The sequence below is a fragment of the Lipophrys pholis genome (assembly GCF_963383615.2).
Source record: "Lipophrys pholis genome assembly, chromosome: 6".
NCBI classification, from domain to species: Eukaryota; Metazoa; Chordata; class Actinopteri; order Blenniiformes; family Blenniidae; genus Lipophrys; species Lipophrys pholis.
In genome coordinates this window covers 26,590,993-26,617,870 of record NC_137629.1, presented here as the reverse complement: position 1 = coordinate 26,617,870, position 26,878 = coordinate 26,590,993, and the positions used below count along the sequence as shown (strand labels likewise).

The 26,878-nt window shown below is 41.4% G+C and overlaps 3 protein-coding genes across 3 annotated transcripts; all 3 read right to left on the bottom strand.

Moving 5' to 3' along the window:
- zdhhc5b (zDHHC palmitoyltransferase 5b) lies at window positions 1–10,463 on the bottom strand. Its single transcript, XM_080465557.1, has 11 exons — window positions 10,301–10,463; window positions 9,475–9,596; window positions 9,095–9,252; window positions 8,203–8,375; window positions 7,949–8,051; window positions 7,708–7,799; window positions 6,699–6,831; window positions 5,670–5,778; window positions 5,362–5,468; window positions 3,302–4,230; window positions 1–2,288 (listed from the first exon to the last, which is right to left on the bottom strand). Exons 1-11 carry the CDS (start codon window positions 10,447–10,449, stop codon window positions 2,183–2,185), a joined length of 2,181 nt encoding a protein of 726 aa, XP_080321683.1. The 5' UTR covers window positions 10,450–10,463; the 3' UTR covers window positions 1–2,182.
- Window positions 10,464–16,010: 5,547 nt separating this feature from the next.
- clp1 (cleavage factor polyribonucleotide kinase subunit 1) lies at window positions 16,011–18,491 on the bottom strand. Its single transcript, XM_080465485.1, has 6 exons — window positions 18,464–18,491; window positions 17,776–18,050; window positions 17,507–17,614; window positions 17,301–17,420; window positions 17,054–17,191; window positions 16,011–16,942 (listed from the first exon to the last, which is right to left on the bottom strand). The coding sequence occupies exons 1-6, from the start codon at window positions 18,471–18,473 to the stop codon at window positions 16,256–16,258; spliced, it is 1,338 nt and encodes a 445-aa protein (XP_080321611.1). The 5' UTR covers window positions 18,474–18,491; the 3' UTR covers window positions 16,011–16,255.
- Window positions 18,492–20,379: 1,888 nt separating this feature from the next.
- On the bottom strand, window positions 20,380–22,597 carry selenoh (selenoprotein H). Its single transcript, XM_080465247.1, has 5 exons — window positions 22,558–22,597; window positions 22,324–22,462; window positions 21,398–21,540; window positions 20,780–20,899; window positions 20,380–20,642 (listed from the first exon to the last, which is right to left on the bottom strand). Exons 1-4 carry the CDS (start codon window positions 22,571–22,573, stop codon window positions 20,793–20,795), a joined length of 405 nt encoding a protein of 134 aa, XP_080321373.1. The 5' UTR covers window positions 22,574–22,597; the 3' UTR covers window positions 20,380–20,642; window positions 20,780–20,792.
- Between the last annotated feature and the right edge of the window lie 4,281 nt (window positions 22,598–26,878).

Below are 26,878 nucleotides of genomic sequence, written 5' to 3'. Positions count from 1 at the left end.
AGTTTGACCTTTTTATTCTGAGAAGACATCTTTTTAAAAACTCTTTATAAGGCCATTTTGGAAATGTTTTTAATGTATTTGTTACAGATATTTGTGAAACTCATTTCATTCATCACAGCCCACAATAGTAATATTTCTTCTTTTTAATCTCACAAGTATATTCTCTTTTCTCAGTAAATTTCAGATTGTTCAATGGCCATCTCTTGGCCAGAGCAGGAAGAAAAATAACACAGGTTTTCTGTATCTCTGTATGACGGTTGCTTCTTGTGCCACTGATGATGCTTCTTCCTTGATGCTGCCCACACTCACACACACACACACACACACACACACACACACACATACACACACGCCTGGTGGACATTTAACAATAATCTCACAAGAACACACGCCAGTGAAGCATTCAGCATGACAAACAGGGGGAAAAAAATCAAAATAAAAGATCACATGCACACGGAATACGCAGCCCAGCAGGGATGAAAGCTTCTAACAGCTGTTTGGGTTGACGGATGATATTTGTGTGCTTCGAACGAGTAATTGCACCCTGAAAAGATGTGCCACCTTCAGACAGTTCTGACTTCCTGCTGTGGGGCTTGATATCAAAAACAATTAAATAAATAAATCCTCCGTAATGCCCAGTCCAAAAAGAAACCGAGTAACCCGTGTCCTTCCCTCCAATTATTCCTTTCACAACATGGCAGTGGGGGTAAAAAAAAAAAAACAACCAAACAAAAACATTGATTGTACCTTTACTGAAATTTTACAAAATTAACAATCAAAACAAATCTAATCTGCCTTATTTTAGGATAATTGTAAAAAAAAAAAGAAAAGAAAAGAAGTGTGTCAATAAAATTAAAAAACAAAACTTGCTTCACTGAATGGTCTCAAGGCAAAAACCAATTGACGGTCTCCAACTGCAAAGCAGTCTTCTCTGAATCTACTCAGACTAGTTCATGTACAACCGTTTCTTTTATCTCCTCATAAAAATATTCAGGCTGCATCTCATCTTTCTCTTTCTGAAACTGAATTGACATTGTGTCCAGAACTACAGGATTATGTTGTCTGGTGAAATAAATAAGCCCTCCCCTCACTGCCCCTATTTGGCTGGCCATCCATGAAAGGTATGATTCTACTAGAGTCTTAGAGGACTGACAGAAAACTACGCTGAAAAATAAAATTTAAAAATAGAAAACCACCAAAATACATAAAATGATCTTAAAGCTACAAACAGATTTTGCATAATGTCTCTAACATTAACATTACAAGCGTACATTCCACAAAGATGCTTGTGCTGCAATCGTGACAATTAAATTTCTTTGTGGCTTCAAAAAAATAAAAATAAAACAACACAAAAACGAAGCTAAACTATTTGCCACTTCAGGGGTCTACCTAAACGATCGTCATCTTTGGACGATGAAAACTCCAGCAAGAGCTCAAGATTGGCTGATGCAGCCATCAATTATAAACAGGCAACTGATTTGAAATCGCTTTCATGAATAATTACATACAGTACATCTGCCAAAACCCATCATAGTCATCTGCCATACCTTACGATTTGACCCAATAATAATAATAAACTGTACGATTTTTTTTTATACATTTATAAAAAACAATATTTTAAAAAAAGATTTATAAAACTAAAATGATACTGTGTTTATAGGTCGGACTCGTCGATAAAACAGGCTGTGTGGTCCGTGGAGACGTTCATTATTGGTCAGCAGTCCTAAATCCTCCCTCTGAAGTTTATACATCCGCGGGATAAAGGCCATCCATTCCTCGAGTGTCGGACACCGTTGTCAATACGCCGTGTGCTAATGTACCAAAGTAAAAGAGCAAATCATTGAATAGCGATGTGTATTCTATAGGCATATCTGTACCCAGCCGTGATGATACAGTCACATCAGTCTATGGCTCACAAATGGAGACAATTGATCCTGCGAAAAATGAACCAGTGTCCCCAGTTACTCTTTGTTGAAATCTGAAAGGCTGGCAGAGAAGACTGGCCAGTGGCATTAACAAAGGTAACAAACTGAGTACCAGTCAGGCGAGCTCCTCGAGTCCACCGCAGCAGGAAACGGTCATGAATAATATCCAGCTCAGGCAAAAGGGACAAGTGGAAGTTGTCCAGCAAATGTTTTTCTCGCTGTCTTTGTGGAACGACCTCGTGGGAAACTTTAGTCACTCAAACCGCTATCTCGTACGTGGTCCCTCCGACGCCGGTCACCTTCTTCACTCCGCCCCCTGGTTTGGATGTGGTGTGATTAGCCAAGACTGGGCGAGAAGTGGATCTGAGTGGTCAGCCGCCCGGAAAAGGGAGCAGGGGAGGATCGGGGGAGAGGGGAGTGAGGAGAGAGGAGAATGGGAGGTGGAGGTGAGTGGTTCTACAAAAACATCAAGCGAGCACAGACAACATTTTGTTTTTCCTATCAGTGATCTTGTAAGGCATTTGGTAGTTGAGGATATGTTCACACCACGGAAGTCTCTTTCCAATATGGACAAATTACAGTGCGACTGCTGCTGGGGAGATTTGCAAGTATAAATTCTGCCACCTGAGCTGTGGAGCACACAAAACAAGTGAACTAAGACTTTGTTTTAACAGTGACTCCACCTCAAAAAAAACAAACTAGTGCAGCTCAACTAAAGTCAGAAAGCAACATGGAACAAAAGCATGTGGACAGACTGAAAGAAATCAGAGCCACTATATTGATGTACCAAACTTAATAAGGTAACACGAGGTCTCAGCAGGTAAAATTCTACAACTGCATTTAACCCGGCTGGCACTATTGCTGGTAAAGATAGAACATTTCTGCCACAACATCCCATGAAAGCCGGTTTCCACTTTTTGGTTTCATGCTAAAAATGCCACAGTGCTCATGTGTGAAATAAAATCTTCTCAAATCCCCCTACCTCCCGGTTTGGTCCAGAAAAGACAACCTCACAAGTGTGAAAACAGCCTACATGTGTAAGGAGAGACGAAGACAAAAAAAAGAAAAAAAAAAAAGGCTACAGGACAGAAGTAAACAGCAGCATGAGTGAACATGCTGTGACAGAGCTAAACACATACTGGCATGCAGTTAACGCTAATGGACACTCACACATTGCAACAAAGTGAACCCACAACAAACTACTGCACATTAAACAAGCAGACTGAATGTAAACCATGAAGGAGGAAAAGGAAGACTCACACAGATCAGGGAAGAACAGGAGAGCTGACACAAACCGGGAAGGAAGAAGAGGAGGTAAAGGAGAAGGAGGAAGAAGAGTATCAGGCTGATGGATTTGTAGAAGGATCACTACTCACTGTGCCTGTTGCCCTCCTCCGACTCCTCCCCCTCCCAGCACAGCGCCTCCTCCTGCGAGCCGAGGCTTGTGCTGAGACCCTGCCTCCCCAGTGTAAGACAGGGACTTGCCAAGGGAAAGGCCGCGAGGCGGCGGGGAGACAGGGGGCTCTAAGGAGCGAGCCCCGGGGGAAGAAGATGAGGAGGAAGGGTTACGAGGGGCTCGGGAGAAGTCTTGGTTATGTTGGAGCAGGTGGTGGGTCTCGGCAGGCCCAAAGGAGGAAGGGGGAGGCGGGCTGACGGCACGCAGGTATGCCCTGTGTGGGGAGGAGAAAGTGGCAGAGCCCTGGAGCAGCTGCCCTTCCCTCTGCTGGGCGAGCTGAGCTGAGAGGAAGGGCGACGTGTAGCCCTGCAGCGGGCTACCAGGGGACACCACCCCAGGCTGGCCTGTCATGATGGCAGAGTGAAACGGAGCGCGAGGTTTCTGTGGCGACAGCTCGTGGGCGGCTGACTCGAACTCTGGGCTCTCGGACGGCGTCAGCAGGCTGTCGTAGGACAGGCTGCCGTTCCGAGGCGTCTGATTGGCCAGGCTTTTGTAGCTGGTGTCTGTTGTGCCCTCTGATTGGAGTGTGGCCAGCGGGTTATGTGCAGTGTGCGCTGAGCGCAGGCTGGAGGAGCGCGAGCCGCCAGTGGACAGAACCAGAGAGGATGGGTAGGAGGTGTAGGAGCGCCCAGTCAGGGAGTAACCTGACATGCCTCCTGACACCCCCCCAGCAAATCCGCCAGGGCCCCCGGGGCCCTCACCCCTTTCCCCTCCCACTCTGCGCACCCCTACCCCTCCCCCCACCACTGTGGCCCCATCCAGGCTGCTCGGCTCCGAGCGGTAGCTAGGCTGGCGGCTGGACTGGAGGATGGATGGAGATGGAGAGTCGAGACTCTCTCCACGAATCATCTGAGGAGAGAGGACAGTGGTGGAGAAGGGGAGAGGGTGAGGAAAAGTGATGAAGAGAGGAGTGAAGGAGGAAGAAGGGGTAAAAAATTATCATCTTTACCTATGGGATAAAAAAATAAACATGTTATGCACAGAGTTGTATAAAAGAGTGGTGAGGAGAACTGGATGCTTGACCGGTGCTCTACTCCATCATCACACTACTGGATTGGACACATTGACTGGTTTGAACCATCGACTGTATAATGAGATGGAGGACATGACAGCGGCTCAAAAGTGAAGCGAAAACATCTTGATCACCCTCAGAGGTTGGCTGTTGTTAGACCTCCATGTTACAATGTCAAATCAGATCATTTCTCTCAATGTGCAGTTCTATCTTTTTAGGCCAGTTTAAATTGCCTCCACAAGTATTTAAGTTTTTTATTTTTTATTATTAGATTAATTGTTTTGTGTTTTTGGCACTAAAATCAGATGAAATATCAAGATTATTTGCTGCCATGGGTTAAAAATATCTTGAGATAAAGTTGTAGCAATCTACAGAACTAGTTGGCCGATTGGCATCTTGTATGTCTTGACTTCACTTTCAAAAACTGTGTGAAAAGGTTGCGTGACGAGTCGTCCATCTTTATATACAGTTTGGTCTGAACAAGCACTGATACTGCATGTCAAGGACTCTGTGTCAACACGTAAATGGAGGTACAAATACATACGGTACATGAAACTACACATTCCAGTCAATGCAGTCTCAGGGGGGAGGGGGAGATTTCACTCAAACACACAGAGACAGCCAAAGAGAAACACACACACTGAAACTTACTGATCGACCGATGGCCACTGAATGATCAATTTTAGAGTAAAAACAAAAAAGAGGGGCATGTATTAACCACAAAGAAAATTATATGGGAGGGGGGGGGGCATATGAGCCATTAATCCCACTGTTACTGTTTTTTAAACTACAGGAAGTAGTTATTCTCTATATATTAATTAACTACATCTAAGTTTGTGTTTTATAAAAGAAAAAAAGACAAATCAGGAACACTAATGACCACCACAACAGCTGATCGTTCCCTTCATATACACAATGTATAAAGTGTTAATGATACCAAAGATCCAGTGTCTGCATACGTGACGTACCTTGTTTGGATGTGGGTGGCCAGCATGGTTCCTTCCTGGACTGTTGTAGGCTGGTCGGTACTTGTACATCGACGGTGTAGGTGGAGCTTCGGTTAACAAGCTGCTCTCTGAGTGACAAGAAACCAAGAGCGACATTTAAACGAGGGATGTGTGTGATCAGAATACAAGCGTTCTGCTCAACAAGAGGTAAAACACTTTAAGCTCAGCACCCAGAAGTTCACACATTGAGTGAGACACCTGCAGCTGTCTTGGTTCATTTTGGTATTTATGCGCTTGTGTGTGTGTGTGTGTGTGTGCGTGTTTCTCACCCTCTGTGTCAGCTCGGGGCAGACCAGGGTAACGAAGCTCCGGCTTCGGAGGAGGCGGAGGCTCTGCATCAGCTGACTGACTCTCCATCTGATCCAGACTGCTCTTGGACTGGAAAGGACAGAAACAAAAGCAGACAAAAAAGTACATAAATGAGTTCAGACCAACGGACAAGGTTGTCTGGTACAATGTAAACAGCTATTCATGAACCCGATGAAAGTGTCTGGTGTCTAAAAATTCACATTTAAATATTGAGATAATCTCTTGTAAGCTGTATAAATGCAAATGACTAAATCTTCTGTTTTATTACGTGGTATTGAAATTCAAGAACGATTAAAGACTATTTCCATGAGATCAATACCTGCACACACCAAGCTGACACATGTTGATATGACAAGAAAGAGAACATATTGAAGTCATTTGATTGTGTAGATTAGCAGAATTTGATTCTGCTTCTGAGTTTGGGCCAGCAGGCCCATAGCAGCACATTTTTCCCCCTTAACTTCACATTGTCCAATAACCATACATGAAACAAAATTGTACAATTTTAACCCCCCCCCCCCCCCCAAAAAAATTATTTTCATAACCAACTGCAGAGTAGTAAGAATTCAAGGTTAGTTTTCATGATATTCTTGTGTCTGTTGGTTATATCAGTATGCTCTTGCTTCCTCCCAGAATTCAAATGTTATTGATTGTAGAACCTGTTTAGGATGGACCCTCCCTTATGCCCAGTGTCTGCTGAGACCTGACTGACATGGTCTGATAAAGCTGGTATCTAAGATGGAAAAGAGGATCTGAGACACACAACATCTGCAGACTGGTCTTGTTCTTCAGTAATTAGTTTGCAGGACAGTCATTAAACTCCTTTAAAATAAAAATGTATTTTCAGTAACATCTCTCTGAAATGATTATTCTAAAAATGCCCACGGAGCAGAAAGCCGACCATTCTGAATATCACAATAAATAATGTCTGTAGAGTGGTATGTAAAACATGTATAATGCATGTTTTTGTTGGCTTTAACATTACTCACCCTGGTGCTGTGTCGGTCGTTCTGAATGCCGTTGTCCAAGACTTTGGCTTCTAGCTGAGCCTCAGTGAGAGACGGTCTGAGGAATGGTGGCTGTACGTCCACCGTCTGTTGGCTTCGCCACCGGCCCATGTATCTACAACACATGCACATACTTAAATCCAGTTGATCCAAGCTTAGAACATAAGGCATAGCAAGGCCAAACCTCATATTTCAATATTTGAACAAACAAAGACAACACGATGTGGACAGTTGGAGCGAGCGGAATGAAAGCAATGGAAAGAGACTAAGGCCACATCCTCACGAGCCAAAACGATCTTTATTCTCCCGGGCTTTCACAAAAAAACATTTCTGTCCACAGGTCACTAAGAACATGAAGCCTAAGGGTATGTAGTACAGATGCCAGGCCTTTAGGGGCGCTGTGACTCACAAAATACACCAAAAACACAGAAGGCACAGAACAGAGAACTATAGAAACTGACTCTTGCTCATAGACTTCTTTCAAAAATCCCAGTTATATAAGTCTACGCTCCTGCACTTCATGGCACTCCAGAAATCCAACACATCACCTTATTAAACCTGCTAGTTAAAGTAGCTTCTGCAGCTGGGCCATGAAGTCCGCGATTGTTGTGGTTATTAGGTGACATTGCGGACCGCGGTGGGGGGTCCACAGATGTGATTTGTGCCCGTCCACACCTCACAGTCGAGCCGGTGTTTTAGAATTTCCCCACTTACCCTTGTTAAAAAAAATTATATATGTGTGTGTGTGTGTGTGTGTGTGTGTGTGTGTGTGTGTGTGTGTGTGTGTGTGTGTGTGTGTGTGTGTGTGTGTGTGTGTGTGTGTGTGTGTGTGTGTGTGTGTGTGTGTGTTTTCGGGCTCCTAAAACATTCCCCCTGTGCGAATGATTGGCCAAAAATGGTGCGTTTATGTGAAACAGCGTTTTTGCATGGACAGGCCCTAATTGTGGAGCAGGGTGTTAAAAGACAGAAGGAGAAAAAAACAAAGACTGACCTGGGGGCCTGGGAGCTGCAGAGCACATGTGAAATATTCCTCAAACAGCCGTTGGTGAAAGGGTTAACGCCTCCCCGAAACTTCCCTGTCACCTACAGCGAGATGGAGGGGGAGTGAGAAAATCCATTGTCCTTACTTATGCATAGTTTCCAACCCACGTCAGTACCAACATAAACAATACAGCAGAGCAAAAGGTGTCAAAATTAATGCAATGACGCAGGCAGAAAGCTCTTGTATGTACCTGCTCGTTTGTGGTCCGTCCGCGGGCCACCAACACTATGTGGAACCCTGTCAGGCCAGCGACTGGGACAAAAAACAAACCAGCCACACACATCACAGCCATACTGGGAACACAGGGTCAAGGAGATCACAAAATACAACACCAGGGTGAAAAAATACACAAGTCAATATAACAATGTAACTATAATGGAAAAAGAAAGTCAAATCTAATGTGTTCTGAGCTTTTATGGTTTCAGTCCGCCAAGATAAGGATACGTAACAGCAGCATGTGGCGTGTCCAGCTCCTGGCGGTGGTGCAGGACATAAACCAAGCCAAAGCCAAACACATCTATGATGTGGGTGGTGAGTGATAGCAAGAAGAGGAAGAAATAGCGGTAATTCCTCCGGCCAATACAGTTGTTTACCCACGGACAGTGGTGGTCAAAATCCTAAGAGAGAACAAGGTGAAAACACATTTAAAGATATCGCTGTAGTTGCTGCTTGTCCTCATCACTCTGTCAAAGTTGCAATCCATAATTCTACTTTCCAGACCTACACATGGAAAACTAAGAATAAGACAGCTCTGGGCTGTCCCAGAAGTTTGCTATGAAATACAGATTTGTTTTTAAAATGTACAAATCTATTACACATGTGTAGGTTGTGTAAATATTAAAGAAGATTGGCAGTGTGTTATAGTAAAGATAAATGACGTCACTCAAACAGCGCATTTTCCACCACTTTCCATTCGCACAACACTCATCAGTGCTTCGCCACCATTAGGAGCAACTTGGGACTCAGTGACTTGCCCAGAGACACTTTAACATCAGGACACGGCGAGACGGGGGATCACATTGTCAACTCTGGGATTGGAAAAGATCCCGGTCTCGCCTGAGCCAACGCTAACCCAGTCATTACAGATTTAAAGACATTTATTTTCAAATATGTAATTTAACAATTACCAAGTCAAAGTCATATTATCAGATCATTTTTAAAATATTTAAAAAGTTAAAATACTTCTAAACAAAGACAGAAACGCAAACAAGACTAAGTCCCCTTTCCCCCCCACCAATAGTGGTTTATCACTTCAAATCTTCTTGCTTGATATTGTGAAACAAATAATTCATTGACAAAATACAGCATTGTCATGGCATTGTGTACGTGTGTATACCTCCACACAGTTGTCGCAGACTGAGCAGTGCGAGCAGCGGGGCGGGCGGTAGAAGCGGCAGGTGGAGCACCACTTCATGCGCACCTGGATGCCTTTGATCTCCACCGTTTTGTAGAGAGGGGCACGGAAATCATCCTCTTTATCCTCATCCTCCTCCGCTGAAAACGACACACAAAGACGCACAAGACTGACACCGGGCTTATGTGGTAATCACCGGTCACACTCACTGCATCAGGTTGCTTCAGCAGGTTCCCACAGGCTCGTGGTCACAGCCGCTGATGGTGTTCAGTGTATTTCATGTACTCAAGAGCAGTGCACAAGCATCGTTGGAACTTCATTGGACAAAAACTTCCCCGCCCACACTGTTGGTGTGTTTTTACCTCTGGGAAAGACTCCTGGGTCCATGAAAGTGGCCATGCAGAAGTTGGCGAGGGTGAAGAGGAAGATCACAGCAATGTAGATGGGAATGACAGTGGAGAAATATTCTGACAACCATGGGCATCTAGATAATAATGAAAGAAGAAAAACTAAGTCAAGACTCAAAAAAACATCATAAAATGCCCCCAAATGTTGGCTAGGCACAGAAAAAATCATCAAGTAATGCTCCAACTGTTAAGAGGTTCTTGAAAAGTGACTTAAGACCGAGATAACTAAAGTGAGGCCGTGATTGAAAATGAGCTATTAGGTGTGATCGTGTGAAACTGCCAACAATAAAAGTCATCTCAATATAAAAAAGCTTGAGGGTAAAATAAACTGCACAGTGTACACTTCTCTTGCAAACATACATATTATCAGAACAACTTTCTGGACATACATGTCAACCTTTTCTCTCCAAATGTAGATGACGTACAAGTGTGCTTTGTGTGAATTACATAGTGAAAGAGCAAATAATTGGCAGCCTGTGGGCCTTATGTGGCCTCCCTTCCAATTCGTGATGGCCCGTGAGCTATTTTAGAAAAATAATTATTGGTTTCACAGGTGATAAGAGAAGGAAGATAATTTTCCCCACATTTGAAGGAAGTGTCACTTGTAGCTACTGTTTTATGATGAACAATATTAAAAGCATGCACATTACTTTAGTAGATCACATTAGGGACATAGTTATTTCCATGTAATGAAAAGTGATATTTCTCACTATGGTCAAAATGCGACAATGAAATTTGTTTTTAACTCATACAGCGACCAAAGTTGCATTGAAACACTCACGTGAAGCAGAAGAAGAGGGTTGTTGATCCGACAAGAAACGTGGTGGCTGCGGACACCGGGACATATCGGCTGGGGCGAAACGGGCGGGGAGGAGCAGAAGCAGGACCACCTACTCCTCCCCCAACCCCGCCACCGCTGAAGCCCGGCATCAGAGACCGAGAGAGGAGAGGGATTCGGCGAGATAGAAAGAGAACTACTGTCTACAGGGGTGAAGGGGAAAATTATATGGTCAAAAATGCAAAACTGTTTGTCTGAGAGGAGGGACCATGACCACAGACTGGGGGGTAAAAAACACTATGCAAAGCCTCCAGTGAATAAAAACATGAGGGACACTATGTTTAGACACCAATTGTCTTCCAGCACTAATCTGTTCACAAAAAAAATAAATCAAGATTTTTATATTGCGATACACAACTCAACGTTCATGTGTTTCCAAATAATTAACATCTATGCATAATTTTCATTAAAGCTTATTAAAGCAAAGCGATACAAGAGCAACGTAATACAAAAATATGTGTAGATAATATTTATATATTTATTTATGGCTTGAATGTAAGTGGATTTGGTGCAAAGACATAAATAAATGTAATCTGTAGCTTCTCACTGGCACTAGCACAACTGAATGACTGCAGTGAATCTACGCTGGATTTTTTTATTCTTTTCAACGCTCCTGAAACTTTGTGTTGGCGTTAATGTTCGTCACTATGCTTCAACTCTGATTTTCTTGCTCAGGGTAAAGTTATTATAAAAAGAAACCGAAAAATGAAAGAGGTAACTGGTGGGAAACCAACAGGCCAAGAGCAGAAGTACATGGAGGAGAAGAGGCAGAGGATTGAGCGCAGCAGCTGCTGATGACTTCTGTGATCGTCCCGAGAGGGCTTATTTAGGCACTGGGTGGGAGGAAGCAACTGAGGATGGCGGCAGAAGGGACAGTTCCAGCAATTCAAGCGTCAGCAGAGGAAAACAAACAAATTCACTTTTAAACCAGTTGTGGGAAGCTGCTCAACATAAAACAAACGTCCACCTGGAATTTATCATAAAAAGCTGATTTAAAAAAACAAAAATATCCAGCCTAGCCAATACATGTAAAATGGCTCAACTGGCCAGGCAGTCCACTGGATCTTAAGAGTTCCTGATCTTCAGTGTCTCTGTTAAAATGAGGAGAAAATCAGCTCCTTCCATAAAGAAGTCCTGCGTATGTCACAGAGGTGTCACCGCACTGGTCCTGGTGTGGGTGTAGCAACCTCTCCCTCCTCCAAATTCTCTGCAGAAAGACCTCCTTAGCCATTGTGCATTTACTGAAGAATGTCTTTTACAGCGCGGGTGCTACATGGTCTGAAACATTGAAATCCTTTTTGAAATCTTTGGTTTCCCGTCTTCCGTCACCCACTGGTTTGGTTTGTACACTGCAAAATGCCCCTGTTAAAAAAAAAAAAAAGACAAAAAAGATATCACACAACTGACACATACAATAATGAAAATTATTGCAACAGAAATATGGACTTCATTGGAAAACTCTTAAAAAATCTTGATTCTTTTTAAAAGAAAGAAAAAAAAAACATCTGGTTTCTTACTTTCAACTTTGTGATTTCCTCCATAACACAGATGCTAAATAAAATTTCTGATGGTATTAAAATTTGCGACATATGTCAGTAGGAATACTGCTTCAATACCAAGATCACAATATCTGATGTTGATGGGAATACAAATACAGTTTGCCCTGGCTTGATGACATAGGTTTAATAAAGCTGCATATTTTTAATTTCTTTTTATCAGGACAAGCCTAAGGCCCACGTGCATAAATAACCATGCTGTCTCATCAGCATCTTGATATGCCAGACCTGTGAGGTGGATGGAATATATATATTATCTAAGTGCTCCCCAACACAGATTTAAACAAATTTGTGGATAATATTTCTTAGAAACAGGCATTTTGTGTACATAGAAAAAGTCTTAGATCTTTAAGTTCAGCTCATGAAAAATGGGAGCAGAAACCAAAGTGTTGTGTTAATATATTTCTTTCTGTGTATATTATGACAGTGTGACCATTACTAATGTTAATGGAGGTGCTCATTTCTACTCTGACTATTTTTAATCAATGTGTACTTCCAATTATGAATGGAAACAACAGTACTTATTTATCCAGGTCAAGTCTCGGGCTAAACCTACTGTACACTTTAAGTTGTGAGAGAGAAGTGAATAGTTTCACTTAGATTGCACAACAATCGGTGACTAACAAAGGTCTTGGTGTGCTAAAAAGCTTGTGTTAACACATGTGTGCATACACATTTCACCATTAGTCATAAAATAGTTGTTCAACAACTCTCTGTTGTTAGACAGTTGTCATCTCAATGCCCTCAGGTAGTCACAAAAAATCCTTCCTATTACGGGAAATTCAAAACACAAGACCACAACGTGCTGTGACTAGTCTTAACAATTTGGCTTATATTAAGAGAATACATGGGTCAAGTTTTAATGCCCCAACACTGGCCGCCCAAGTTTGATTATAAGATTGTACCTGTCACTGTTAAAGCACGACGGGGCCCTTCACTTGATTACAAAGCAAAATTGCAGTCCCTGTCCCAACCTGTGTGCTATTTAAGATCCTCGGGCAGAAACCTGCTGGCAGTTCAACCAAAACCAGAATGCTACAGGAAAACAACCTACTGGATGCTTCTGTAAGAAGTCATCCTGTTGTTTTCTTGATAATGGTGATGTGAAAATTCTGGCATTTCTGGTGGAGGGTATACCTATAAATCCCCTATTGTTTAAAGTATCGTTACTCGTCTGTATTTCAAAGTTGTGCATTTTGTGTTGTGAATCAACTTGAAACATTGGCTTTACGTGATTTATTGATGTTCTAATTACCATGGTCATTTCCCTCATCTCGGGTGAAAAACTAGTCCGTGAACACACTGAAAACGGATCAGTAACCCGATAGTTTGGACACACCCCTCTCCTCAGCAATCATCCGTACTAACAAATACACAGCTACAGTCGAGACAGAATGTCAGCGTGCCTGTTGTTAATCATCTCATCTGCCCCACAACAAACCCCCCCCCCCCCCCCCCGCCCCCACCCCACCCCACCCCCCGACTATAATGGATCTTAATCCTAAAATCTGTGTCCAGCCCTGGCTGTCATGTCACCGCAACAATCTGTACGACATCGTTAAGTGGCCAAGCGAGACGGTTTAACCCATTTACCGAGGGACAGTGGCACACCTACAGTCCCTTGTTGATGTCTTGCGTGAATCCCAGCCACTGGACTTACTGTCACTTCATTTTCTGGAGTGATAAAACAGACCGAGCGGTGCAAAGCAGGCCAGCCCAGAGGAGTCAGTCAAGACAACTGACATAATCTTCTCCCGGCAGCACGAAACTCACCAAGAAAAAAACACTGCTTCAAACCAGCACACAGCGGAGTGTTTTGCTTCGGCGCATTTCCAAGAACAGAGTTAAATCACTTGGTAGTAGCTTGCTGAGCTTTTTACACCAGCCTCGAAAGTTTTTTTTTTTTTTTTTTTTTTGCGACACCGCTCGGTCCTTTACCACAGCTACAACAGTTAGCTAACGTTAACGTTAGTTACCTGGCGGACTCGCTTCCATTGATGACCGACGCGACGTCTCAAGCTGCTTTCATTTCAACAGCCAACGGCAAAAGCAAGAGAAACACGCACCTGATGTTAAACATGTGGGCTGTCGTGTCTATGGGACGTGGGTAGTTTCGGTCCTCCTTGAGTTAGCCGCTAGCAAACTACTTAGCTCTCTTCCTAGGCCGACATCGGAATCCCGGAACTAGACTGTCGTCCCTCAGGTGGGACGAGCAGCCAATCAGAGATGTAGGGGGCGTGGTCTGTGGGAGCAGCGGAAAACGTCACACTCGAGTCGTATAAATTAATTGACTGAAACGCAAGATTTATTAACTATAAATCAATCGATCATATAGGTGGGCAGTGCGAACTTACCACAGTATGTTACAGGTGGTGTGCGGTAAGTAGTTCCACGAATAAAGGAAAAAAAGATCAAATAAAAGCATAAAAAAGCGCAATAAAATGGAAGCAATATTTGATGCATTGGGTTTAATTAAACAAAACAGTAACTGATCACTTGAATTGAAGGACATAATGGAAATGCTGAAATAGAAATGTACCCAAATAAATAAAAATAAAAATTAGAATTATAAAACTCATTCTACAAACATAACAAAATGGAGTAAACAAAAAAACAAACAAAACATAAGTAAAATGTTGATCCAGGGAATTAAATCAACTTCTATACCACTTAGATCCTGTTGGAAGTCGCTGGGCACTGGAGCCAATCCCAGCTAACGAACAGGATACACTCTAGACAGATTGCCAGTCCATCAAATGGCAAACGCAACCACAAAGATTCACATTCACACCTAGGGACACTTTTGGGGTCACTAATTACCCTCACATGCATGCTTTTGGAATGTGGGAGGAAACTGATGCACACAGGGAGAGCTTGCAAACTCCACACAGAAAAGCCCTCGTTGGTATTTGAACCCACTACTCTCCCACCGCTTCACTATGTAGCCTCAATGTGAGACATGATGAATGTAAAATACATCAAATAGGATGTAATATTCCTTACACCTATTTTAGCTTATTGCACAAAAATTAGCCAGATGCAAAATTTTCCTCATCTATTTTCAAATTTTTAAGTGTTTTTATGTTGAGTGTTTGAGGCCAACTTAAAAAGAAAACTTTCCTGTCAGGTAACTTCAAAACACGTCCAAAGCTACCTCAGAAAATTAACTGTTTTTAAAAGGCAAAGGCATTCCCACTTCTTATGAATTATTCTGTTTATTGTATATGGAATAAAGGTATTTGATAGATCATGTCTCTCCAATCAAAAATGTATCAGGATGTCTTTATTTTAACTGCCACAAATATGCTGACTATTTCTCTTTCGTTTGGAATGCAGATCACACACGATCATTTGAAAGCCCTTACAGTAGAGACGTACACCTACAACATAGCCAGATCCTGCTGATTAGAGCAAACGATCCATTTCCAGGCACAGAAAACAGTCAAGAAGACATTCAATGTGTTAAGGACATTTAAATACCTAAATCAGCTTTTATACTAGATGGTTAAAAAAAAACCACACAAAACAAATCCATTGTATGCAAATGCAAATTGTACTTGATCAACTTTACATAAACGTCACAATATCTATGAATGTCTGTGAATGAAACACATTAACACACAAAGCATTGCGTTAGTCAATATCCCTGCTTGTTGAAAAATTGTGCCCCTTATCATTGATGTTCCTGCCATACAAGGAGACTTTTTCCAACACTTGACGTGAAATGTTAAAAAGAGCATGTAGGTGAAAAGAACAATGTGCTCCAGTATGAGGTGCCGGGTGTTTACAACACAAATATCTGATGAGCTCCTCTTGTAGTACTCTAAAACAGTTCTTGCCATACTGGTTAGGATACGGCCTACAGGTCAGTGCCCTTTGTCTTACAAAATAGATAAGAACGAACTCTGCAGGAAGGGCACAATGCAAAAGAAAAACATCTCGAACACCTTTGAGAAAAACAGGTTATATTCAGATCTGATCCCATTTTTTGAAAATCTTACTTAATAATAATTCAATAAAACCAAACTCACTTTTTTAGGATTCAAAAAATATGCACACTAGTATAGTCGCTAGTATAAAGCCCACAAACAAATGTTCACTTTAAAATATTTTATTATAAAAAAACAATTTACAGTGTTCATGAAAGTTCTTCCCAGAAAATACGTCTTTTCAACATATAAAACATCCCTTGCCTGAAAAACCAATAGTGCATGGTCTATGCTATGCAATTTAATTAATATCTGCTAACAATTTCAGCATTTTGGTACTATATTCACTGGGGGAAAAAAAACATCCAACAGTACTCTTGTTTACAAAAGTTCCACTTCCCCGAGGCGTTGCTTCATTTCATATCCATGAAGCGGATGTCCATTATAAGCAGAGTATGTCTCGGCAGTGGTCTTGGTGCTGGGGACAAGACTTTCATGATCTGTGCCTGAGTGTCTACATAAGTTACCACAATAAAGCCACAGACTGGGCTCTCCACGATTCCTTTTCTCGCACCTTCATCTCCATCCTCAGCACTGCTCACACTAAGAACGTGATATGTCAGGTCTCGTCCTGGTGTTACTGGCACCAGCTTTAGCTGGGTGTCATCTTGAGACATTCCCAGGGGTAAGCAAGAGTCAGGGATTGACGGCGCCCCGATCTTGTAGATGCGGACGTCTGAGAAACGCACTTCAAAAGAAAAAGGGTAGAAGGACACTCCACGGAAACCATAGAAATACTCGCGGATCTTCTCCTCCCGAGCCTCTCGCCGGCAATCCTTGGAGCGCTCCACCACGCCACCGGATTTGGGTAGAAGCACGACCCGGACAAAGTGAGGAAGGTCTCGTTTTAGTTCATTATAGAGTCTCTCGTGGTCCAACACAAGCACCACATCCACCTGAAAGGTGGAAGCACAGTGGACTAGAGCCTGGTACCCAGAGCCTTTTACCCAGCCACAGGTGTTGATGATGCAGCCTCCCACACTGGCCTTTCTGTTTACTTCACAGCGCTGGGAAAACACCTCAGCCAGGCACGACGTCAGCTTGAGAGTAGAGTAAGAATATAAATATTTGAAAACAATTACTTAAGTTGTGGTTTAAGATTTGATGGTTTGAATGGAAAAGGTCCAGATATCCAGAATATTTTGTCTTACCTTGTTGTAAAGTTTGATATTGGTGCCTGGAGTAGTAGAGCCAAAGTGATAGACCAAGGGAGCCTGAACTGAGAAACCCTCCTCTACATCTGCTGGACGCTCAATACACAGTGCAGACACAGTCCCAGGTACAGACACCTGATGAAGCCCGAGAGGATTTAACATCAATACGGATTACAATGCTTAATGCAGGAAGAAATATTCAACTTGGCTAATGTTTACAATTATGTCAGCCAGTTCTTCTTACCCCACTTTGCCCAACATCGAGTTCCACAAGTGTTGGTCTCCTTCCAACTCTCACAGCATAGCTGAGGAGCAAACGACACACTGTTGACTTCCCAACATCTGTCGGTCCGACCACCATCACCTGAGGACCATTCAGTTAGTGCCATTACAAAACAGTTTACCCTGGTCTGAAGATCGTATAATAAAGATTTCCTTATTAAAATATACCCTTGGCCCCCTCTCATTGTCCCGTTCTGCTTGTTTTCTCATCTGTTCCAGGGCAGCATGTGTGTTCAGATAAAGCAGCATAGGAGTGTCTTTTGACACATAAGCAACCTGAAAATATGCAATAATCACAGTGAGTTATTAAGCCATTTATACAGTAGGAACAAGACAAATCTACACAATGTGAAATGTGCTTTTTGAAAAAGGAATACTTTTCATAGGAGAGACCTGGAGTCCAATGTGCACACACTCATCCTTATCTGTGTACCTACCTCTGGCTTCCCATAAAGATTCACAGTGCAACCCTGCCAGGTAAAAACTGCAATCTTAGAGCCTGGCCCGAAAGTGTACTTCTTGTTTCGGTTCAGTTCGGAGCCAAACACCTCAGCCATTCCTGTGACAAGCTCGAGTTCAACTTGCTCTGCTGCTTCTCCTGCTTCCACCTCGAACCGTAGCTCAGTCTCCTTCTCCAGGTCAAACCTGGTACTGAGCTTCCCAGGTGGAGGAGCATCCTCGCCAACCTTTTCCACAACCTCTGTTGCCATGACTGACGAGAGAAACTCGGGTTACGTGCGGTCACAATTGTACCGAGAAGACATTCACAATAACACTCAAACACACCACAGTACTGTAAGTGTTGACGATACTGACACATTGACAGAGTTTGTCTAAACGTCCGTTATGCAATATTGACAAGTAGTTGTAAATAAGTCTGCTCATAAAGGAAAGAGAGACAAATAATACACCCCTGTAAACATATCAGGAGGCGCACACTTATGCGCCACAAACCAGTTAGCATATTGTGCTAAGCTAGTGTTAATCATGTGGATAAACGAACGACTAAAACCGTTTCCAACATCAACTCTTTCGTAACGTTACAAGATATGTCTGCACTTTCTAGTTTGAATATACTTAAAGACTAATTTCGAGCAATAATATCGAATAAAAGTAAACCCTCACTTGTGCTCATGACGAATTGGTTCCGTGCCGAGTCGCGGAATGATGACGTCACGTCAATTGACCCCAACACCAAGCAACCAAAACTATTTAAAAAAATATTTTATTCAGTTGATTTCTGAACATTTATACGGAAGAGTTTTAGGGCCACTGAAGAAAAAAAAAAAATTTCGGAGTCTAAAAAAAAAAAAAACCTTCGTGGCCTCAAAAAAAGTCGAAAATCATTTTCGAGATTTTTTTTTCGAGGCAAAAAAAAAATAAATCTTCGTGGCCCCAGAAAAAAATCGAAAATCAAATTCGAGATTTTTTTTTTCAAGGTGGAAAAAAAAGTCCGTCCATCCACATGCCAGCGCGTGTGACTGCTTCCTCAAAATGCATATCAGGCGGTTTAATGAAGTGATGAAAAGATGCTTCAGGACAGAATGTAGCTCATAAACACGGTGCAGTTATCATCAGTATCAGGACTAGAAGAGACAGAGCAGCTTGCTGCGTTGTTCCCTCGTGGAAGTTCGTCGAGTACGAAGGACAAAGGCACGGATCCCGGGCTGCCTATTTAAATGTGTTTTTATTAATCAAGGAAATCCTGTGTAAAATCACATGTCCATAAGCAGTAATCAACCCGTTATAGTCAGAATTAAGTGATTTAATGTGAATAAAAATCTCGAATATGATTTTGACTTTTTTTGGGGCCACGAAGGGTTGTTTTTTTTTTTAGCCTCCGAAAAAAAAATCTCGAATATGATTTTCGACTTTTTTTGGGGCCACAAAGGTTTTTTTTTTTTTTTTTGCCTCCGAAAAAAAAATCTCGAATATGATTTTCGACTTTTTTTGAGGCCACGAAGGTTTGTTTTTTTTTAGCCTCCGAATTTTTTTTTTTCTTCAGTGGCCGGAGTGTTAAAGAACGATTAATATTGAACGTTTATACTAAGTACTATAAATACCACAGGCCACAAGCATGCAATGGCCAAATTGTAAAGCAATGTGCCTGGCAAAATTAGTAGAAAAAAATAATTAAGATGCAAGCAGCGTTGAATGGGTCTTCGCTACTTGCCGGACTCCGACTGAGAATCTCACCTGAATAGTGGACAGATGTGGCAACGTTTTCAAAGTTAATTGAAGTCTCGAGCTGAAAGTATGACGAACCTGTCGTGGCTCTAAGTTGAATGAGATTCCCGTCCACTTCAATGCTAAAAAAAATCTTTCAAAAGGTTTGAATATTTTGAAGTTTAAAAGTTATGAAGAATTTAAAAAAGTTTTTTTTAGTTTAAAAAGTTGACCGTTTTAAAAGTGGAATTGTTTAAATTGTTGCAGGTTTGGAGGAGGTTTAAGCTGAAGAACTAAAACAAAATTATAAAATACTTCACACTTCTTTTAACCCGGCAAAGTACTTAGGATAAGCTGTAAAGCCCTGGCCATTTTTTCTCACAATATGGTCCATGTATCATACCGTGCATCAGTGAATACTTGTCATTTTGAACATGCCAGTTTTGTTTTTCACAGATCTCTGAAAGTTTTTATGTGTAATCTGTGAAATTTCAAGTGCATCCCTATACAACCATTAGTAGGGTATTTCCCATCCTAGACAGGTCACAGTCCATTGCAGGGCAAATACAGAGACAGACAACCTTCACACACTCATATTCAAGTATATGACCTATTTAGAATGACTAATTAGCCTCAATTGCATGTTTTGGACTGTGGGGAGAAACCAGGCACCACACAGCGGTCAGCACTTGCTTGTCCATAGTGTGAATTCTGTGTTACACATAAAAGACTTTCCATCAAACGTGAGCTTGAAGTGTTCTTTGCCTTTAACAAATTAATCCTTAATTTAAAATAAAGTGTGTAACCAAGTTTCTCTAATTGGACCACTAGAGATGTGATGATGTCTGAGATTGCTAAATACAGATAAAATATTCACACAATATGAGAAACATTTATTTAACAAAATATATGCAAAAACACAATGAACTTTTGATTAATGACAATGGGAACACTTGAAAACGATGAAAAAGCAGAACTGCGTATTTTGGAACTGTTGGAACTGATGCTCCACTAGATGGCACTGTGTATCCAGAAGATAATGGCAGCTGGAGCTTGGCTCATCAGGGGAGCGACTGAGAATCTCTTTGGTCACTCCTCATCATTTTGCTTCCACCAGTCATATCTCCTGAATGCACTGCTGCACATGATAGGAAACAACCGAGAAACACCACACGGTTCACATTAGTCTTGTGCATTCCTAAAACAGTTTCAGGATGTAGTGGAATATCAACGTTTGTCTTTCTGCATATCAGTATTGGAGTTGTTAAGACAGACCTTCACTGGGCAGCTATTCAGTCTTCAGAGCTTTTTGCAGGGCAGCAACAACCACATCAGGTGGAGGAAACTTGAGCTTTCGGGGTGGACCCTTCTTTATTCCAGTCCACAGAGATGTTTCTGTAGAGGCGAGGCATAGCAGACACGTCATTAAATGGAAAACCATTAAATTCAGTTAGGTGTCAAAAGTCATCCCTCACATGAAACCATCCAGGACAAATTGAACATATTGACATTGGAACTGAAAAACACTAGGCAACAATTGGCGTGTAATCTCTTGAGAACAAATATCGCTGTTACAGATATATAAACAATGCACAGGATGCTAATGCCTTCAGTTGAAGGGACATAAGGATTTACAGTGCTCTGAAAAACTTTTTTAGTCTTCTGATCTGTGGCCCATGACAATTTTTCAACTTGAGGATGAAAAGATATTTCAAAGTATGACTCATGTGAATGTTGTGGGAAATGTGTGTTCAAATCTATGTAATTCAGTATAACCTTTGCAAGTACAACGTGCATGTTTATGCATGCATGACTACTGATGATATAATCATTGTTCAGTGTTGGAAGACTTTAAGAGTGAGGATACTCTGAATTTGCCATGATGCACTCTACCTTTGCTTCCATCAAACAGAGTTATCTCAAAGCTATTCCTTCGTGGTTTTTCAGGGTTGAGGACCACATTCAGTTCAGGGCTGGTAGCCAAGAGGGCAGACTTCACCTCCTCAGCGTTACGCCCATACACTCGTCAGCTTTTACTGTGAAAGAGAACAGACCAGCTTGTTCAGCATTTTAAACATCATCTCAGACATTGACTGCATAAAAACAATCAAAATACTTATGCACGGACTGTGTTTAAAACTTTCCTTTATTGCATTTACAGACACAAACAAAAACAAAAGATATTTACACAGAACAATGCCAATGCAGAAAAATGTGACTTTGAAAAATAAATACCAGATTACATAAATGACAGCCATTCAGTGCTGACATTTGTCATGTTTTTAAGACATTTGCTTTCAAAAAGCAAGTCTGAACAGAATGCCCCCATGTATTTTGTGACAACAAATTAAACATGTCTATTTGTTGTTAAAATCCAAATCAATAAAATTAACAATATGATGCAGGATTAATTTTTTTAACTCCTGAAATCACACTAGTCAGTATTAATGCATGTATAAACGTTGGCCTTTCATACTACTTGTCATTAGTTTGTAACGTAGTTGGATGACTGGGGACAAGAAAAATATAAGCTACTAAAAATATAGTTCAGAGATTGAGGAAATATCCTATTTTTGCAGATTTTCAACTAAAAATGCCTTCAGGCGATCTCAATATTGTTTGCAGTCTAAATACAAACGATTAACACCATCTGTGCTCAGTTGTTGCATGTTTGGGGTTAATCAATGTTCTTATGATCCCAGTGACATCCAGGATTTGAGCGAAATCAAGCAAGCGAACTAAATTGTTGAGAGCAGTAACGTCCTTTTAGAGTCATGTGAGTAAAAGACTCTTACTCTGGAAACCTGTCATTTACTTACCAGTGTTCAATGATGACTTTTGGCCCTGTTTGCTCTTCATCCTCCTCCTCCTCCTCCACCTCCCCACCTCGGTCCTTCTTCTCCACACAGGGTTCCTCCTCGACCTGGACCTCCGCTTTGCGCTTTGTCCCTCTTCTACCTGGACAACAAACTCGCTGCTGTTATACTTTATCCTCTGCAAGCATAATTCAGCATGTATCTGCATTGTAGTGTTCACAGTCATCACACACTCACCTGACCTGGACGCCATTGCTACTGTTGATCTTTAGCGCGCAAAGCGGACTGTACCACCATTTATACACGGGGGGGTTCCACTGTTGTGGAAGATACCATAAATATGTTGACTTCTTCCCCCCCTAAAAAAACACCAATTCAATTTAAAACATTTGAATTCAGTGTCCTTCTGGTTCTTCTCAGTATCATCAAATATTCCCAATATTCTAGGCCTTGTCTTTATTTTCATTTAACTTATATATAATCAATGCAAAAATATTATCCACAATTTACCAGATTAATAACATCAACTTGGACTATTCAGCACATTGTTTATAACCTTAAAAAAAAAAAAAAGCAAAAGCTTCATAAATATGTGACAACTTTTCTATCCAAATTTTAAAAACCAGATTTTTTCTGAAGATGCTAAAGACATAATCCTATTTTTATCCAGTCAATACGTCTTTTTTCTTGATGTTTGAATTGCTGCGATAACTGATGGACACATTTCTGCACTGACTAAATGTAAAGGAAGACTGGAACCAGCTTTGAAGTTCATACAGATGGCATACCATATTTCCTTCACCACACTAGCTGCTTTTACTGCAAGTGTAATTCACAGAAAGCCATATTATGGTGATTAGCAAATGTTTCTGCTCCCACAGATAGGACAGATTTAGAGAGTTTGTATGCCGGCAAGATATCCTTAAAGTCAGCCAGGCTGCTGCTGGTACAAACAATTAGCTAATGAAACATCCACCGGCTGAGTTGTTGTACAGAAAACAAAACGAGCCAGATACTTATTAATACTAAATGGATTTGAAATAATAGATTTCACTTGTACAGCGTTTTTCCTTGCTCCGCATAAGCAGTCCTCAAAGTGCTTTACACTGTTACACTACAACTTGATATAATTTGAGGTAATTTCCATACAATAGCATTGCATTTCTTCCCTTGAACTGCTTCATGTACTTTACTCATTTGAAGCAGGCTGTAAATAAAAACCCATCTACACTGACAGTGTGGGACTTCAGCAGACTTTGTTGGTCTCTATTTGCGTCATTCCATCATGCTAAAGCCTGGGTGCACTTGTAGATAAATCTTCCCTTCTGGCTGTTCCGAATAAAGATCTGTGTGTTGTCCTCTGTAAACAGAGGGACAGATGAATGTAGGCCCAGAGAGAGGTGCTTCCACGTTTTCTAATGGCTTGTATAATCTCCAAATGTGGATTTGTGAGGATTGATTGAAAGACTGCATCCAAAATAAACATGAAAAAAACTGAACTAAAACTTAGTAAAAGACACAGACGGATGTGTGTGAGTGTATCAAAGTCGAGGGCAAATATGGTGCTAACGGAATGACAATCCTGGCATCTGTCACAGTGAGTGTGGCATTCATGCATTTGAACACTCACAGTAATTGACTTGAGGACATCCCAAGTTGTGTGTGTGCGAGAAAATATTAGACCCTCCCATAGCGAGGCGGAGTGACTGGCTCACAACCATTCATCTAATCACTACTCTTTTCTCTATTTGTTAAAGACAAACTCAAGACTTTTAATTTGTTGCCAGCATTGTCAGTTTTGATGTTGTTATATTTGTCGTATCTGTCACACTTTCTCTCCCAGTCTGTCTTTGTAGCCTGTTGCAGTGCATTTTTAGTTGGGTTAGTAAACCTGCAGAGGAGGGGACAGATCACTGGACAGATGTGACCTGCCTTCACCCTATTCTGATCTTTTTAACTTTGACTTGCAAGTGAGTCATGAACGGATGTCCAAATCTGGCTGCCAGCACGCTTGTTCCACAAATACTTGAGGATCTACGTGCAGACACATGAACATATCTGTCCACACACACTCATTCATGCAGACAGTGCAGAGGAGCGGCAGCAGAAGGGAGATAATGAATTGATCCATATAAGTAATTTCCGCACACTGGGTCTTTGTGGTGCTTCCGCATCCAAAATTTGCACTCATGGAAAATTAAACAAAAACAATGTCTTTAATTTATTTAATTGGATTGGATTTAAAATATGTAATTTAAAAAAAAATTATAATAACTTTTTTTTTTCTCTTAAGTTCAATCTCATTTCTTGTTTTTGTCAAAGTGCTTGTTTTGTGCATCAAGTATTCGCCCTGGAGGCTTTCCAAAGGGTGACATTTTGGCCCCTTTTATCAAGTGACAATGGGATCATGGGATGCTGAGTGGCTGAACTCATAGGAAAGTCTCTCCTTACAAGAGAATTGACAGTGTTTCTATTCAAAATGTTTTATCATGACAGTGTAAGGGTCTTCTCAGCTCTCTGTTTGACCTCACTCTTCCACTGTGACTTTTCCGGTGCACAGGTTCACTGCCCTGCAGGCTCAGGTTGTCACATGCTGGACAATGAGAGTCAGCCAGAGCAACAGAGCTGCAAATGAAGTTCATCAATTATGAATATGACAGGCCAATTGTGTCATTGACCAAATCCTATTCTATTCTATTCTATTCTGTTCTATTCTATTCTATTAGATTAGATTAGATTAGATTAGATTAGATTAGATTAGATTAGATTAGATTAGATTAGATTAGATTAGATTAGATTAGATTAGATTGCATTATATTCTCAGAGAAAGTGCTCGGGCACTGACATGAATTGATTTCATCGTTTTCTTTGAGGCCCCTGACGTCAGGGTGTGAATCACAGTTCATCCTCTACAAACAACACGTGTGAACGTGAACGTCACCAAACACGCCAGCAAGACGCAAGCCAACACGCCAACTCATACAAGCCATCGCATAGACTTGGCCAAGACAGGCATTGCCATGTGGGAGAGGGACAGGGAGTGATAAGTGCTGGAGTGACAGGGCCTCAGACAAAGACAGAGTGACAGCAACATAAAAGGCTCACAAACACAAAAGAGAGGAAAGAAAGCACCCGTTAGGAAAATAGGACGAGAGAGAGAGAATTGGGGAAGAATGAGTGGGTGCACGTCATCAAAGTCTGGCGACTTCAGAGAAACTCTCCTTACTAATGGCGTCGTTGAGTCCCTGCACCGGAAAAAAACAAACAAGGCATGTCCCATGACCACCCAGGCAGTCGCTTTGGACCATATAAGGCAAAACGCCTACAGTTGTGCTGTGAACGGGGAACTTGGAAGTATGGAAAGAGTAATCATGTTGGTCACGACGACAGTTTTTGATGTGCATTTCCGCAGGTGCTTATCTCTGGCAGAGGAAGCTAAGAGGGCATGCTCACAGTCGCGTATTCCTGCCATTCCCTTAGTCCTGTGAAAGTATGGTCTGCAGCTAATGCTGTTTTATGTAACCTAAGTCCTAAAGTAAAAAAGTCAAAGGCACTTGAACCTATCCAGGCTGTATTTAGGTGAAAAGCACACTGCAATAATTGCACCATACCTTCTCAACGTACCACAAACACATCGGCTCGTTGCTTTTCCAATGAAACAAGATAGTATGAATCTCAATTTTTGAAATTTCTTTAGAAAAATTCAGTTTTTTCAAGCTTAATCACAAGATTTGTAAACCATCCATCCATCCACCCATTGATCTTTTATATCGCTCTATCTTGTGCAGGGCAGCGAGGTGCTGGAGTTCATCCCAGTTCACTATGGGCGGGGGCAGGCTACACCCTGGACAGGTCGCCAGTCCATCACAGGGCAGATTTGTAGTGAAGTAGTGTAAAGATAGAGTGACAAAGAAAATCATTCAATGTGGTTTTTCACTAAAATGTTATTCAATAGAATTTACTGTCATCGCAACATCTCACAAATGACCATTTAGGCCTATTTAGTATTTAAATTATGGATTACATTTGTCTTTAAGCAGTTGCTGGGCAGCTACAAAAAATTCAAGCAGACATAAGACCTTGACAAAAGTGCAAAGTCTTGAAAGTCAATTAAATTTTATTTAGATAGATAGATAGATAGATAGATAGATAGATAGATAGATAGATAGATAGATAGATAGATAGATAGATAGATAGATAGTGTGGAGGAAATAATCCTTAGTGGGACTAATACAGAGTTGAGGATATCATTGTCTACATCGACATGAAGATTAAAATCACCCGCTATGAATTTATCTGAACTCGGTACTAAATTGGAGAGATAGTCTGAGAAATCCGATAAAAATTCAGAGTATAAATGTGGAGGAAAAGAAATTATGACACGAAGGATAAGTCCAACTGAAATGTATTAGTTTGAAATTCCTTCTGCGTGACACAGATAAAAGGTGCAAAAGGTGTTCCTGAACACGAATCAATAACTTTCATGACCAGTTGACCAACTGCTGTGAGACTGGGTTGTTTGGTGGTTGAAGGATGAAATTAGTAAGGCAGCATATTC